Here is a 16,881-nt window from a genome sequence, read left to right on the forward strand (position 1 = left end):
GGAACCGGTGTTTTTCTAGGTAAACGGGAATAAGAGAGCGTCGCAGGAAATGTCCAGAGCATGAGGCACCAAAATGCATGAAAAGCATTTAATACCGTACTTGGCATTTGGAAAAAGGCGTTTTATTTTTTTAAGATTTATTTTTATTTATGCATAGAAGAGTTGGGGTACAGGCCAGAGATGCGGGGAGTGAGAGGACCCACCATTGACAGAGTGGGGAGCAGAACAGGCAGACTGACTGAGATACACTGCTGAGGGGAGCAGCGGGGAGACAGGAGAGGTCTGCTGCGCCATGTGGGCTGCTCCCTGGCTGGGGATCGAACTCATGCTGCAGAGGCTGCGGATCGCTTCAAAGTGCGGTGCTTAAGCCCTTGCACCGCCAGGGAGGCCTGGCGTTTTCTTTTTAAATTTTGTAATTTTTAAAAGCTACTTTCGATTTACTTACCATTCTGCGATTCTACAGAGAAATTCCTTGCATTTCCCAGCAAGCCCATGTACTGACTTTTTTTTTTTTTGGTGAAAGATTTCAAAAACATACACAAAAGCAGAGAGATGAGTAAAATAAACTCATGATCCTCTTCTCCCCTCCACGTGTCCATCCTCCAGAAAAAGAGCTCTGCAAATACTAACGTTGTGCTATTTCCCCTCCTCCCTCCAGGCTCTGACAGCTCCGTTCTCTGTCCCCCAAGCGCCATGAGGGGGCTTCCAGGCTGGCCCTTGGCCCTGCTGCTCCTCCTTCTGCCCTGGGAAGCCCAGCTCCAGCGCGCGGGTGAGCGCGGCCTGGCCAGCAGGGGGTGGGGAGCAAGAGCTGGTTCTCCACCTGTCGTCGAGGCCGGGGAGAGAGAAACCAGGGCTTTGAAACCGGAAAAGGGCTGGATTTGAGGTCGCAGCCTCACCTCTTTGGGCCTCAGTTTTCTCAGGTTGTGGCTTAGAGGTGGCAACGTGGGGCTTATGCAGAACTGCCCATTTGGTGTTAAATTTTTCAAAGCAGTCTGGAGCTTTCACATGAAAATCCCGATTTGGGATTTCTTTTGAAAAATCCAGAGGCTGCTGCCATTGAATCCACCCCCCCCAACCCCACCCCCATCTTCCCGAGCGCCATGCTGCCTCAGAATAGCTCTCTCCACTGGCTCTCAGCCTGGTTCCTTCTGCGCTGGGCGCGGTTACCCCGGGACAGCTCCAGTTCGCCCTGGGTTCGGGGGAGGGTCTCCTCCGAGACCTTCGATCTTCGCTGATTTTGGAAAATCTCCCCGATCTTCTCGCAGGTCCCAGGTGCCGCTCTGGGCCCCTGGATTTGGTGTTTGTGATCGACAGCTCGCGCAGCGTGCGCCCCTTCGAGTTCGAGACCATGCGGCAGTTCCTCATGGGCCTTCTGCGCGGCCTGGACGTGGGGCCCAACGCCACGCGCGTGGGTGTGATCCAGTATTCGAGCCAAGTGCAGAGTGTCTTCCCTCTCGGCGCCTTCTCGCGCCGCGAGGACATGGAGCGCGCCCTCCGCGCTCTCGTGCCTCTGGCGCAGGGCACCATGACCGGGCTGGCCATCCAGTACGCCATGAACGTGGCCTTCAGCGTGGCGGAGGGGGCGCGCCCCCCGGAGGCGCGCGTGCCGCGCATCGCTGTCATCGTGACGGACGGGCGACCCCAGGACCGAGTGGCCGAGGTGGCCGCAAAGGCGCGCGCCCGCGGCATCGAGATCTACGCGGTGGGAGTGCAGCGCGCCGACGTAGGCTCCCTGCGCGCCATGGCGTCTCCCCCGCTGGACGAGCACGTCTTCCTTGTCGAGTCCTTCGACCTCATCCAGCAGTTTGGCCTGCAGTTCCAAAGCCGGCTGTGCGGTTCGTCAAGGGAGCGCTGCAGCAGGGCGCGGATTTCCACCCGCTCCGGGGGCCCGCCTGGGGCGCCAGCTGTTGCCCTGCTCACCCCCTAGTGCAGCGTCCTCTGCTGCCCCCCACCCCCCCACACCCCCCCCCCCCCGGCCCCGCGCGCAGGCTGTGTGTGACTTCAGTGCTGCCCGCCTTTGCTTCCACCGGCCTAGCTCCACCACCTCTGGCCCTTCTCTTACCCCTGCGTAGTCTTGACCCATCCCGTTGACACATCTAGCCCGGGGAACCCCTCTTCTGAACTTATTCCCAGGGGCTACTCGGGCCCTATCATTTCTCCAAGCCCTCCGACTTGGATTGGCCCTTCCCCTCTTACAAGAGTTGTATTCCACCCAGGGCCATACTTGAGCTTGGCACCCGCCTCTGATCGCAACCAGTTGTCTCTTGTGGCGGCTTCTGTCCCTCTGTCCCCTGCTGATTCTAGGCGTGTGTGTCCTCAGGAAAGGACCTGTGCGCTGAGGGGAGACACGGCTGCCAGCACCAATGTGTCAACACCCCGGGCATGTACCGCTGCGCCTGCAACCCTGGCTACCAGCTAGCGGCGGACAACAAGAGCTGTTTGGGTGAGAGCTTCCCTTGCCCTGCAAGTCCAGGCTCCTGACCTTCTGTGGCTCCCTGTTGTCCCAGCACCCGGAAGGGCCTTTGGAAGTAAAAGCCCAGCTCCTGCACTTTACATCGCTAAGAAAGGGGAGGTAGTGCCTGGGGACACTCAGGTTCTTGGTGGGGCCAGTGTAGAAATTTGGAGCCTACAGTTAAGTGGAGCCCCCACTCCTCTCTCGGGTTGGTCTCCTTCCTGGCTCCATACACCCCCAAACTTGTTTGTGTCTTCTCATAGGCACATTTTTAAAAAGATTTATTTATTTATGCACACCAGAACTGGGGTACAGGCCAGAGATGCAGGGGGGGTGAGAGGATTCACCAGAGACAGAGTGGGGAGCAGAACAGGCAGATCCACTGAAACACACTGCAGAGGGGAGCAGCGGGCGCCACAGGATAGGTCTCCTGCACCATGTGGGTTTCTCCCTGGCCAGCCTGGGAGGGGATCAAACTCGTACTGCAGAGGCTGCGGATTGCTTCTTAGTGTGGTGCTTAACCCCTTGCGCTACCAGGGAAGCCCCTCATGGGCACATCTTTACTGTTTCTGTGACTTAAACACTGCTTGAGTCTTCAGTCCCCCCAATCACGCCCCTGCCCCCACCCCCCACATGTCAGTCATTCCTGCTTCTGCATCTCTGCACTTTCTTCTTATGGCGACTGTCCCCCTGGTGTCCTCGCCACTCCTTTCTGCACCTGCAAGTTCTTCAAGGCTCTGGTTCTTCATTTTTATTTTCAGAAAAGTTAACAGCACACAATGTCTGGCTCATACAGTTGGGATTTTCTTTCGCGTGCGTGTGTGTGTGTGTGTCCTCTCTTTTGATCATAATTGCAGCTTCCATTTATGCTGCCAAGTTAGCATCAGACGCTGTGGTTGGAATGTTAATGCTGCATCTTCAACCTCACAACCACCTGGAAAAAGAGGGTACCTGATTCCAACAGCCCCGATGTCAGCTTGTTTCTAGAAACTTAGAAAAGGCTGGCTTGAAGCCCCATGTGATGACCCATGAACATTCAATCCCCTCCCCCAAGACCCCTGGGAATCCCCAAGTGTAGTCCCCTCTGCTGTGAACTTCTGCTGAATCCATTCAATTTGTGGATCCTCGCTCAGTTTCTCAATCCACAGTGATCCTCTTGCTCCATGCGTGTAGCTCAGCCTCTTCCTTGGTTAACATACTTGTGCACACACGGGTATGTGTGGGCCTCTGTAAGTGTGCTTATGCCCATTTTACTAAAGATGATGTGAGTTATATTTAAGCAAAACCAAGTTTTCATGCACAAAGAAACGTCCATCATTCATAACTGAAAATTACATACACTTGTTTCTGAAAGTCCTCCGTCAGCCCCTCTCCGGGCAGGGGTTCTCACTAGCAAGCTCATTCCTCTCCATACTCTCTTGTGCCCCCCTCCACTCCCATCTCTTTTCTAGGAACCCCAAATTCCCAGCTTTTTAATGCAGGGTAATTCACCTGTCTCCATCCTCAGTTTCCAGCTCAGCTCTTGGGTGGCACTTTCAAGTCACCAAGGCACTCAGCAGGGCAATAGTTCACCCTTCTCAGAAGGAACTTGCAAATAGCACTTCCATTATATTCCCTTTTTTGCAGACAGGAATGTGGCAGAACCCGGCCCTTCGCTGTCAGTCAGTGAGCATCTTGAGGGCGCGGCCCCTGCTTTCTACAGCTGTGGATTACAGCTGGGTACCACCCCGGAGTGCTTAAGTAGGATCTTTGGGATTGGGCCCACACATAGGTGTTCTCCTAACGCTGCTTGGAATTTGTGCTGTCAGGGCTGAGAAGTACTGCCCGGGCGTCTGCTGACCTCACCTCTTTTTCAGCCATTGACCTGTGCGCTGAAGGGCTCCATGACTGTGAGCACCTCTGCGTCAGCTCCCCAGGGTCCTATTCCTGTCGCTGCCATGCTGGCTTTGTACTCCAGCAGGACCAGAGGAGCTGCAGAGGTAAGGGAGCCCCCCACGCCTCAACTAGCGCCCTGGACTGAGGCCTCTTGATGGCTCCAATCCTAAGTGACATCTTGTGGTCTCTGACTTCCTACCAGCCATCGACCACTGCAGCTTTGGGAACCACAGCTGCCAGCACGAGTGTGTCAGCACATTTGGTGGCCCTCGGTGCCGCTGCAGAGAGGACCATGACTTGCTGCCTGATGGCAAGAGCTGTCAGGGTGAGGAGGGGTCGCCTGTATTTGTGCTGAGGGACAGGGGATCTTAGCTGGTGGAGTCTACCCTGACTCATCATGACCTGTCTTTCCTTTAAGCCCGGGACCTCTGCAATGGTGTAGACCATGGATGTGAGTTCCAGTGCGTGAGCGAGGGCCTCTCCTACCGCTGCCTGTGCCCTGATGGGCGGCAACTCCAGGCAGATGGCAAGAGCTGCAATCGTGAGTTAGGCATGGAAGGGTGTTCTGTCTGCCCCTGACCCACTGCCCATGTCTGAGCATCCTTGGCTTGCTCTTGCGGTGTGGTATATCCATGTGTGTTTTGAAGTTGTCTTTTTTTGGGGGGGGAGCGGTTGGTGCCATGCCCTGCCTCGATCTCTTTCTCCTTAATCCTCTGCCCTGCTGCAAAGGTTAATTTAAAAAATGCTTGTTTGATCACATTGCTTTCTTACTCAAAAGCTTCTGTGGCTTACCAGTGCCTACAAAATAAAGATCAAAGCCCTTCCCCTGAGTCTTTCAATTGGTGGTGGATTTTAGTGGACAATGAAATCCAATCAGTGGGTCACAACCAGCATTTAGAAGAGAAAAAAATAGAGCTTGCTGCATTTATAAAGTGTAAATGTTTCATGAAATGTAATTGTATATGAGCACATGCAGTATGTCATGGTATATTGTTGTGGTTGACATTATTTTCACGTGGGTTGTGGTAAAAAATTTGAAACCACTGCCTCAGCTCATCACAGCCTTGCTTCAGCCAACCCAATCAGCCCATCTTCTGCCACGCTAGAACATTTCAGCTGGGCCGGACCACCCATTCCCGAGTGCCTGGATCCCAGCTTCCACCTCTGCACATACTGCCCTCACCATGTAGAATGTCCCTTTTGGCCTTGGCAATCAAGTGTCACCACCTCCATGCAGTCTTCCTCAACAACTCCAGGAAGTTTGAATTCTTCCTGCCTTGGAGTCCCTGCATGTCTTGCAATTCTAGCACTTTCTTTGACTGTGGCATATGACATTTCTGACCTCTCTGCCCTGTCCTGATTTCCTTAAAGAACAGAATTATGTTTCTTCCTGTTGAACCTCCTTCAGGGCCCTGCAAAGTCCCTGGCTCAGACCAGGAGAGGCAGCATTGTAGAGTGATGCGAGCGTGAGTTTTGGGAGACAGAATTGGTTTAAAATCAGCCAACATGTAGCTATGGAATCTGGGGCAAATGCATTATCCTTCAGAACCTCAGATAACTGGGAAGATTGAGAAAAAATACATATGTCCAGGAGGATTTTGCATATGTCCAGGAGGTACATATGTACAGGAGGATATGTACCGAGGATTTTCTTTCTGTGTTTTCAGTTATCCCTGGTCAACTGCAGTCCCCCCAAATTATTGCCTGCAATAAGATATTTTGAGAGGGAGACCATGTTTACAGAACCTTTTTTATAGTGTAGTGTTATAATTGTTCTATTTTATTATCAGTTATTGCTGTTAATTTTTTAGTTTGCCTAAGTTATAAATTAAACTTTATCATAGGAATGTACGTGTAAGAAACACCACACTCTTTACAGGGTTCAGCACTGCCCTGGGTTTCAGGTACTCCACCCACTTGGGAACATACTCCCTGGGGTACTGAGAATTATTGCAAAGCACTTAGCCAAGTGCCTGGCACAGGGTAAGCTGTCAAAAAATGTTATATTTATTATTATTAATACCTGTAAAGTTTTTAGAATTCTGTCTGACACATACTATTCATAGATCAAGATTAGGTAGCGACTGGAGTTCTGGTTGCTTTTGTTGTTTTTCCTCTTCAGCTCTCCCTCCTCCTCCTCCAACTCCTGCTCCTCCTTAAAGTATTTTTAGTAGATTGCCTGACTCTGCTAAGCACACAATGAATGCCAAGGGTTATAAAGATGATGAATGCTGACAATAACATTGTTATTATCATTTAACACAGTGCCGGGCACAAGAAAGACTTCACAGATGGTATTTGCTATATAACAAGTGTTGGCAAATGAATGATCAGATGGGCAGCAGGCTGGTCCTTGCATCCAAACACTGTTTCCTCCCCAGGGTGCCGGGAAGGCCACGTGGACCTGGTTCTGCTGGTCGATGGCTCCAAAAGCGTGCGCCCGCAGAACTTCGAGCTGGTGAAGCGCTTCGTGAACCAGATCGTGGACTTGCTGGACGTGTCCCCCGAAGGCACTCGCGTGGGGCTGGTGCAGTTCTCCAGCCGCGTGCGCACCGAGTTCCCGCTGGGCCGCTACGGCACCGCGGCAGAGGTGAAGCAGGCCGTCCTGGCGGTGGAGTACATGGAGCGCGGTACCATGACCGGGCTGGCCCTGCGCCACATGGTGGAGCACAGCTTCTCTGAGGCGCAGGGCGCGCGGCCTCGCGCCCTCAACGTGCCTCGTGTCGGCCTGGTCTTCACCGACGGCCGCTCCCAGGATGACATCTCGGTGTGGGCCGCGCGCGCCAAGGAGGAAGGTGGGCTTGGCACAGAGATGCGTTGGGCTGGGGCTGGCTGGGTGGCGGCTTTCCTGAGGGGTAGGGCGCCCCATGTGTCCTTGACCCCTTAGGCATCGTCATGTACGCCGTGGGCGTGGGCAAGGCTGTGGAGGAGGAGCTGCGTGAGATCGCGTCCGAGCCTGCCGAGATGCACGTGTCCTACTCCCCAGACTTCACCACCATGACACACCTGCTGGAGAACCTCAGGGGCAGCATCTGCCCGGGTGAGCACATCTGCCTCGGAGCCCCGCCCCTTCTCTCGTGGCTCAACCACTCCTGTCTCCCTTCCCGTGGCCAGCGGATGGAGCCACTAGACAGCAGTAATTACTCGAAGTGTGGCCCATGTCACTTGGGGGCTTGTTCCAACTGCAGTATTGACAGCGCTTTGCAGACATAGTGAATCAGATTTCCCACTTTAACAACGATCCTTAGGTCATCTGAATTTATGTTTAGGTTTAAGGCACACTAGACTAAGCAAACTGCCACCGAAATGAGTGGGTATTCAGAATAATTTGGGGATATTTTTCAAAGGCACGCCAAAGCAAGTAGAGTCGGACTTGTTGGACTCAACTTTACACACCTGGCAAGTGGCGGGGTAGAAGATGTTTCAAGTACACAAAGATCTGTATTTTTTTTTTTGAACAATGTAGCCCATAAATTCAATCCATTTACTTTATAGGGTGCTCTCCTGGGAAATAGAGATCCAGTCTGTCTGTGAAATGCGCTGCTGAAACTTGTGTCCTCGTGTTCATAGGCAGCATAGGGAATTGCTGAGGATAATTTTTGCCACTGTCTTTAGACTTTTAACCCAGGCTTATGATGTGACTCTCTTTTAGACCATCCTGCCTCTCCAGAGCTAAGTTCTGCAGGGCTGCCCTGAGGAATCTACCATTTATACACACATGCACACACTTTGTATACACATATACACATATTTGTGTTTGTGTATACATTTATACATAAATCTGTACCCCCTCTCTCCCCCTTCACTCCCTAATTCTAATAATTAGCCAGGGTATCGGGGAGGCACTGGATTAACAGCTTTTAAAGGGTCCTTCCTATCCTGACTCTTATGTTCTCTGAAATCTGACTTTGGATACATCACTTACCCTTCCTGAACTTTCCTCTTCTGTAACAGGGAGGTACTGGCTGCCCAGGTTGCCATCTCCTCCCCACCCCCCACCCCACCCCCGTTCTGGCACGCTAAGAGAAATCTGTGGCTGAGCCTGTTCTCCAATTGGCTCTATGACCTTGGGCAGATCCTTTCTGGTCCGTGGTTTCCCCATCTGTTAAGAGTATTTGCAGTACTGTTAGCAATACCAGTGATGGTGCAGTGTGCTGCCATTACAAAACTAAGATGTAACTTTTTTTTTTTTAAAAAAGATTTATTTATTTATTTATACAAGCACTGGGTACAGTCAGAAGCGCGGGAGGGTGAGAGAATTCACCAGAACCAGAGTGGGAAGCAAAACAGGCAGACTGAAGGGAGCAGGGGGCACGGCAGGAGATGTCTGTGTGCCATGTGGGACCCTTGCCGGCAGTCTATATCAAACCAGCACTGCAGAGGCTGTGGGCAACTTCGCAGCCCAGCGCTTAACCACTGCACCACTGGGGAGGCCCCTAACTTTTCTTTTTAAAACATTAGTTTTTATTTATTTATGCATACAAGAACTGGGGTGTAAGCCAGAGCTGTGGGGAGTAGATGAGAGGATTCACCAGAGACAGAATGGGGAGCAGAACAGGCAGACTGACTGAAATACACTGCTGAGGGGAGCAGCGGGCAGACAGAAGAGGTCTGCTGCACCATGTGGGTTAGCTCCTTGGCCGGGGATGGAACTCTTGCCGCAGTGGCTGGTGATAACTTGATAGCACTTAGACTTTAATCCCTGTACCACCAGCGAGGCCCTAAGATGTAACTTTTCAATCATAGCAGCGAGGCATTATTGAAAGCAAAGTGTTAGGCACTATGCTGTAATACTAAACATGGTACATGTTTACAGAATTTCAGTGACTGTAAGATTCATTTGTTGGGCTCCAGCCCCAGGGTTTCTGATTCAGAAAGTCTGCGGTGGTGTCTGATAATTTGCATGTCTAATTGCTTCCTAGGAATGCTAATGCCACTGGCCCAGAGACCACACTTTGAGAACCACTGATGTAGTTGAAAAACACTATAAAGTGTTATCTGTGCCAGGCTGTGCCGTAGATTGGAAAGTGGCACTTTCCAATAAGCTAGCCACTGGCTGCGTGTTCTCATTTCATTTCAATGCACTAAACTGAAAATTTTAGCTCTTCTGTTGCACTGGTCGCATATCAAATATCAAACAGCCACTTGTGACTTGAAGCTGTTGCCCCGGGCAGGGCAGATATGGGACATTCATTCCCATCACTGCATAAAGTTTCATTTGGAGCGAGCTGCTGAGGACACGTGCTTCTCCAAGTGTGGTCTGTATCCATCTTACACATGAGCAACAGGCTTAGAAGCCCTTGAATGCGATTTCCAGATTCTCACAGATAGGAGCTGCCACTTGGCCCACGTCTGTCTGACTCCAAAGTCCATATGCCCAGGTACAGGTCCGGTGGAGGGGGATCAGAGAGAGTGGGCCCGGGCCGGCTGGTCCTCCTGCAAGTTCTCACTCCCCTGGCTCTCTTGCTCCCTGGCAGAGGAGGGCATCAGCGCGGGCACAGAGCTGCGCAGCCCCTGCGAATGCGAAAGCCTCGTGGAATTCCAGGGCCGAACGCTGGGGGCGCTCGAGAGCCTGACGCAGAACCATATCCTTTGGGACGGGGGCCCGGAGACTGGAGGTGGGGTGCAGGGATCCCCACCAACCCCAGCGGGTTCCTTAACCGCTCACTGGCCCAGCTGACCGCGCGCCTGGAGGATCTGGAGAACCAGCTGGCCACCCAGAAGTGAGGGCCGCAGCGGGGCCGCACCCGGGCTGGGGTGCATTTCTGTGGACTGTGCCCCCTCGGACGCCGTCGGGGCGCCGGGACCTGGCAGAAGCCGGGCCCCTCGGGCTTGGGCTGTCGGGGAGCAGGCGCTGGAGGCCCCCGGCGCTGTGCCGGAGCCGGCCTCGCCGGGACCTGGAGCCGGCCTGCGGGGGCGCGGAGCGGGGGCGCCTCCCGCACGCCCTCGCCGCGTGCTGTGCTTAGTTCTTTGTTGAATTTCGGTTTTGATTGTTTTCCTTAAAAAAATATTCTGGTTTCCATGAGGCTGGTTTGTGGGTGTTCCTGAGCCGCCGGGGGAGGGGAGAGCAGACGGCGCGCTCAGCGGCGCCCCGGCGTCTCCTCGGAGAAAGGCGCTTTGTCCCGGGGTCCGCTGGGCGTTTGGGGGGCTGGGGACCCGGCGCTGCTTCTCCCTCCTTGTTTATTCAGCCAAGAACAGATGGCTCCTTATTCTGGTCGCGGGAAGGCAGGGCTACACCGGAACTCTTGGGGTTCAAGCCAGTCTGAGCCCCTCCATTCCTCAGCGGGCAGGACTCTTTGCCTGCCTCATGGTGCCCCCAAACCTGGCACAAAAGCCACTAAAATTGGGCAGGAAAGGGGTTGACAAGGACGTAGGAGACCGTCGTTGAACCCCTAAATGGACAAACTGGGGGCGAATAGGTGAGTTTCACCTGGATTTTATCTCCCTCCAGCACCTAGAAGAAGAAATATCAGTCGGGTCCTCTGAGCCAGACCCGGCCTCTGCCTGCTCAGCCTGTGCCCCGTCATCTGCCGCCTCTCCAAAAAACAAACAACCTACCCCTCTTATCCCCGCAGGCAAAAAACCCCATGAAGTGCCAAGCTGGCAAGCACAGGGCAGGTTCTCTATCCATTCAGTCAGAGGGTAAAGGAGAGTTTTGGAGCCCTCTGGCTTTTTCAGCCTTTAATGATCTTTCCACACCAATTGTGGGGCAAGCCTGCAGGCTGGCAAGGCAGGGAGGCTGGGGGCCCAGGAGGCTGGCAGGCCTCCCAACCCTTGGCAGGATCTTTGCTCTGGGCTTTCTCTGGCGTTCCTCTCTGCTGCCCGTTTCGACTGGCTCTTATAGCCTCAGCCTCCAGGCTCAGGTGTGCACACTTACGCATGCCCACACCATGCTCCAGGTGTCCACCATCAAGCATGCGTACCCCACACCCACACGCCCAAGATGCTTTTGCATTAGCACAATCAAGGCCGCAAGTGATGGCCACAGAGGCCAGCAGCATGAAAGACTGAGCATCTTCATTTACCACACACCTCACTATCAGTAAAGAACTAAAACCAGTACCATTTCCCAAGTGCATGTAAAAACTGCAGATGTAGATGCTTTCACTCCTAGGAAGATCTGCAGTCCTAGGCAATTTTCTCTCGGTTTGTTTCCTAATCTGTAAAATGGGGATTGAAATTGTTCACCCAACAGTGATGGCGAGACTCCAGGAAATTATTCTAAGGCATCTGACATGGTGCCAGGCGCATAGTAGGCCCTTAATGAATGGACTAGATGTTCTTTTTCCCTAAAGATTTATTTATTGATGCATACAAGAGCTGGGGTACAGGCTAGAGATGCGGGCGGTGAGAGGATCCACCAGAGACAGAGTAGGGAGCAGAACAGATCAACTGACTGAAATACACTGCTGAGGGGAGCAGCGGAGAGACAGGAGAGGTCTGCTGTGCCATGTGGGTCACCTTCCTGGCTGGATATCGAACTCATGCTGCAGAGGCTGCTAATAGTGTGGCAGCCCTGGGACTTAACCCCTTGCGCCACCAGGGAGCCCTGGCTGTTCATTTTTTTCTTATAATGATAGCTAACATATTTAGTCTTTGACAGTAATTGATTTGCGGATATTTTCATTTTTTCCATACAACAGCCTTGTTTGTTTTTGCCTTACTATCCCTGTTTCACACACGAGGAAACAGAGACACAGAAAGGTTAAATAAAAGCTTCCCAAAGTCATATTACTAGTAAGAAACCAACCTCATGTTTAGTGGCCTAAATAACACAAATTTATTAACTGATAGGTGTGGAGGTCAGAAGTCTAAAAGGGTCAGAAGTCTAAAAGGGGTCAGATGAGCATGCCTTCCGGAGGCTGCTGTTTCTTTGTCATTCGGTTTCAGGTGTCAAATCCCCGGTCTCTGTTTTATAAGGGCCCTTGTGATTACATTGGGTTGACCCAGGTAAACCACCTGTCTCAAGCTCTTCAACTTAACCCATCAGCAAAATTCCTTTGCCCTATAAGTTCCTGAGTCTGGGGTGTGGACATTTTTTTTTGCCGGGGAGGGGGATTATTAGTCTGCTTATCACAAAGAGCTTGAAGCCAGGCAAGGTGACCTCAGAGCAGCTTTTTCCAGGAACTTCTATGCCTTTACCAAATATGCCTATACCTAGATTTGGTAAAGAGGAAGAGACATGCTTGAGTGAGACCTCTGAGTGGGGAGCGCTTGGGTGGGGGTGAGGTGCACCTTACTATAACTGTAGCAGAAAGAGGAGCCTTCAGATGAGAGGATGGAGTAAAGGGCAGGTATGGAGGGAGTCTTCCTGGAGGAGGTGACCTTTGGGCCCAAACTTAAACCATACCTGCTAGGGATTTCACAGGTGAATGAAGCCTGAAGGTGTGTGGTCAGGAGTGAAGGGAGCATGGGTGATGCGATGACTGAAATCTTTCCTGGATGAAGGGTCAGATGAGCCCAGCAGCTGGAGTGTGGCCTCACTGTTCATCCCTTTTGTTTACAGTCAGGGAGCCAGGCCCGGAGCACAGAATTGCCTGCCCAAGACCACACAGAAAACCCCAGGGGGATCAGGCGGCAACCTGGGCGTCTGACTGAAATGCAGTCCTCTACTGATGAGGGGGGCACTGAAAGCAAAGGGGAGAGACAGCCTCGTCCCTCCTCCCTGGCGCGTGGCCTGGATTACCTTGTTTCCTGTCTCACCGGCACTTTACTCCTGCAATGTTCCCAGCGGCCACTGGATGGGGCCTGGACCTCTGATTTGAACTTGGATCCCAGAGTCCTTTCACTTGACATTTGACACAGACTGATGAGCCAGGCCAGTCCTTCTCTATAGACCTTCTACCCCCACCCCCTCCACTGGCAGGAAGTGCCTTCTATCCCTTAGGCATTGGCCACATTCTCCTGATCTGCGGCCAGCCCTGTTTGTTACCAACATGTCAGTGGTGACAGGTTGCCTTGCCCACCTCCTTTCCCTTTCCTCTTACCTTTTCACCTTTTTGAGTAGGAAAGAATGTCCCACCTAAGGGTAGCTGGCCTTTCTTGCTTTGTTTATACCTTCCTCCTACTTCAAAGGATAGGAGACTTATAGAGGTCTCATCAGTTCAATTAAAAAAAAAAAATCCATTAACCCAAGAACAGAAAGTAAGAATCCAAGGGCGGGGGGAAAGGGGGAGCCACATTGCTGAGAAAACTCAAGTCCAGTAGGCTCAGAACCTGAGCAGACCCTGGGCCTGGGCCATCTGGCGTCCAGACCAGGGTGGGGGGTGGGAGGAGAGTGGGGTTTGCAAGCTTCCAGAATCTGCTTAGACTGGCACAGAGCACTTACATTGGGGGGGATTCTTGAGTCTCATCCCTGGAGGGAACTCAGAGTCCTCAGTTTCCTCAGTTCCCTGGAGATTTTGAATAATTAAAAAACGGGGTCTCCTGCAGTGACTGGCAGAGATGTTAAGCACGGAGCTGTTTCTAACCTGGGAAATGCACGTGGCCTGGGCTGGGAAGACCAAGAGCAGGCAGGACCTGCCCTCCCAGAAGTTATGTTTGCAAGTTTGCCCTCCTGGCCAATCACCCTGACTCTCTCTCTGACTTTCATCTCTCTACATCCTCTGGCTCTCTCTTGCCATGATTTTTGACCTTTCTATGCTTCTATTCTAACACACAGTTTCTCCAACTGGCAGAGCTCCTATGTCCAAGGGTTATCAACTCTTCTGGTTCTTTGGACCCAAAATTATGAGCAAAGAAGGGAAGAAAACTAGTAATTACAAAATCCCTGCAGCAGGCCAGGGCTCTGCCCGATCTTGCACCCTTTCTAGAAGGGAATGCCAAGGTCAAAGAGGCCAGCAGCCCAAGGCCACAGAGCTGGGATTCGAACCCAGGTGTCTCTGATCTCAGAGTAGCCCATTGCACACATCAGTTCTACCCTTCCGTTCATCAGATCAATGTGGACTTAAAAAAACAAATACTGGGAAACTTAAGGGGCAGACAAAAGCATGAGATAAATAAGAGATGAGGGCCAGAACCCTGGTCTTCGAGGGGTATTTTAAGCAAATTCTCAGACTCACGAGTCACTGCTTCTGTTCTTCATCCTGTCCTGGGAAATCCCACCTCCACCCCACAGCACCCCGTCTCTGCCCTTTTGCAAGCTCAAGGTGATTCTTCTCCCTGACTTGCAAACATAACTTCTGCTGTTCACCTGGGTCTCTCACCACTGGGGAGCACGGGGGAGTTCTTCTAGCAGCAAGACTGGGGGTGGCTAATATTGAATTTTCAATATTAATCCATTCATTAAAGTGGAATGGTCCCAGGTGGCTACTGACAGCTGAACTGGACACCGCAGGTGTGCAGAACCTGGAGAGAGGCGAGGTGATTTTTTTGAATGGGGTGGTGTAGGGGCAGGAATGGGCACAGTGCAGGTTCTCTATGATCCGAGCAGACGGAATAAAGGAGTCCTGGAACCCTCAGTGGCTTTTCAGGCTTTTATTGGGGTTTACCAGGTACACGGCAGGCAGGGGTGGTCGGGGGCAGAGAGGCTGGCAGGCCTCCCAGCCCCCAGCAAGTCTTCACTCTTTCTGGGCTCTCCGGCGTTCTCTCTGCTTCTCTCGTGGTTCTACTCTCTTCTCATGGTACTGCTGGCATCCCCGTGACACTGCCCTTATAAGCTCAGCCTCTCAGCCCAGGTGTACCCACTTACACATGCCCACACCCCACTCCAGGTGCCGCCATCAGGCAAGCATTCAGGACTGCAAGGTTCCATCATCAATCCTAATGGCGGGAGGGCAGAAAAGCCTGATACTTTTTATTTACCCTACAGGTGGTTGTCGGGGGGATGATGCCCTTTGAACTGAGGTTCTAATGAAGAGAAGAAGGCAGGCTTCCAGTGCTGGGGGTATTGAGGGGGGCGTGCAAATGCAGGGAGGAAAGAAGGCCGGTGAGGCTGGGCTTTGGTGGGTAGGGTTGGTAGCGGACGAGGGGTTGCGGAGGCTTGGGGCTTGGCAGCTGTGACTAGGATGCCCAACGCGCCCCTGACCCTGCTTCGTCTCGGCTTCCTAACCAATCAAGTGGGCATGGCCGCTGCCCCTGTACCTGTCCCCTTCCCTCTCAGGGCTGCGGGGAGGCTCAGAGGGCCCTGATGATGTTCAAATGCTTCCAAAATGGTAAAGCGCTGCCCTTGGAGAAAGCCAGCGCGGTGGTTCCTGGAGGCCCCGGGCCAGCAGCCGCAGCGTGGCCGGGAACTTGCTAGGAACGCACCCTGGGGTGGCCTGAGAGCTGAGCATTCACAGCTGGGGCCGGGCCCAGTGATCTGTGATTGCACCAGCCCTCCAGGTGGCGGTGGTGCGCGCTCAAGTTTGAGAGCAGTGGGGGAGCAGGGCCGGGAGGGGTGAGGAGGACCGTCACCTCCTCTTCCTCGGTCTCCGGTCTCCGGGAACAGGGAGAGGGGTTCGGAGGGGAGGTGTCAATGCTTTCTGACCCTCTAGGCCGCCTCTCAGGACAGGTCAGTGTTTAGTTGCGCATGCACTGATTCAAGGCAAAGCAAAACAGGGAAATAAGACCTTTGCATGATTTTGGGGGGAATTATTTAAGCATTTCAGACCCACAGTTAAAAATAAGCCTTGACTAGCGCAGAGGGCATCAAGTGGGGGAAAAAAAATCCTCTGGCTCCCCTGATTGCTGTCCTAAGTGGTTTCTTGGGAGTCTTTCCAGACAGTCCCTGCACGGGCAGAGGAAACTAGCACCCGCTCTGAAGCCGGCTTGCTTGCTTTGGAATCCCAGGTTTGCTGCTTATTTGTCAAATAAATGGGACAATTTGCCTCCATTTCCTTATCCCCAAGACAGAGCTAATAATGGCACCAACCTCACGGAGTTGTTGTGAGAATGAAATCTAATTCCAGTAAAAGCAACCAGTGCCTGTTGTAAGGGAAGCGCTATGTGCTGGGGTGTGTGTCATACACGCAGTATGTCTTCTTATCACTAAAAAGCAAGTGGAAGGAGATTGCACATTCCTGACCCTTGTTCTGTTCCCTGTGGCTCTACCCGGGATGCCTTTTTCCTCTGGCAGAGCGTGTGAGTGAGGATGTTTCTGGTTTCTCTCTAGCCTATGTCTGATCACCTTTCCTAATGGGGGTGTTAGTCATCAGTCTTTTAGGGGGACCAGAGGAGCCAGGACTCCTTTCTCATTCCCTGGGAGGTAGACAGGGGGCATGTCGGCATCAGGCAGCTGTCTAGACCCGGGGGCAGACCAGCTTGTTCAGATCCCAGGTCTGCCGCTGGCTGTGTGACCTCAGGCAAGTTATTGTAGCTTCTCTGTGTGTCACTCAAAGGCGGCCAGTTCTCTCACCTGTAAAATAGAGGTGATAAGGTTCCCTCTGCCACTGGATTAGCGTGAGGATTACATGAGATGATCCGCTTAGCATGTTCAGAGCTCTGCCTGGTTCATAGTATGTACAAAACGATTCTTTGTAAATAAACAAGATGCATGGCTGAGGTTTAATGAGTTCTGTGCTTTCTCCTCGGGCGATGACATCTTGAGGGAATAAAGCAAAGGGGCAGGGACAGCT

General features: G+C 52.6%; 1 protein-coding gene across 1 annotated transcript; it reads left to right on the forward strand.

The window, feature by feature from the left end:
- Nucleotides 1-689: 689 nt before the first annotated feature.
- MATN4 (matrilin 4) lies at nt 690-10,054 on the forward strand (the record flags this gene model as incomplete). Its single annotated transcript, XM_084246621.1, has 10 exons — nt 690-769; nt 1,266-1,835; nt 2,321-2,443; nt 4,309-4,431; nt 4,530-4,652; nt 4,746-4,868; nt 6,709-7,122; nt 7,215-7,367; nt 9,805-9,950; nt 10,004-10,054. Exons 1-10 carry the CDS (start codon nt 694-696, stop codon nt 10,052-10,054), a joined length of 1,902 nt encoding a protein of 633 aa, XP_084102747.1. The 5' UTR covers nt 690-693.
- Nucleotides 10,055-16,881: the final 6,827 nt, after the last annotated feature.

This window comes from Talpa europaea (genome assembly GCF_964194135.1).
Source record: "Talpa europaea genome assembly, chromosome: 11".
NCBI classification, from domain to species: Eukaryota; Metazoa; Chordata; class Mammalia; order Eulipotyphla; family Talpidae; genus Talpa; species Talpa europaea.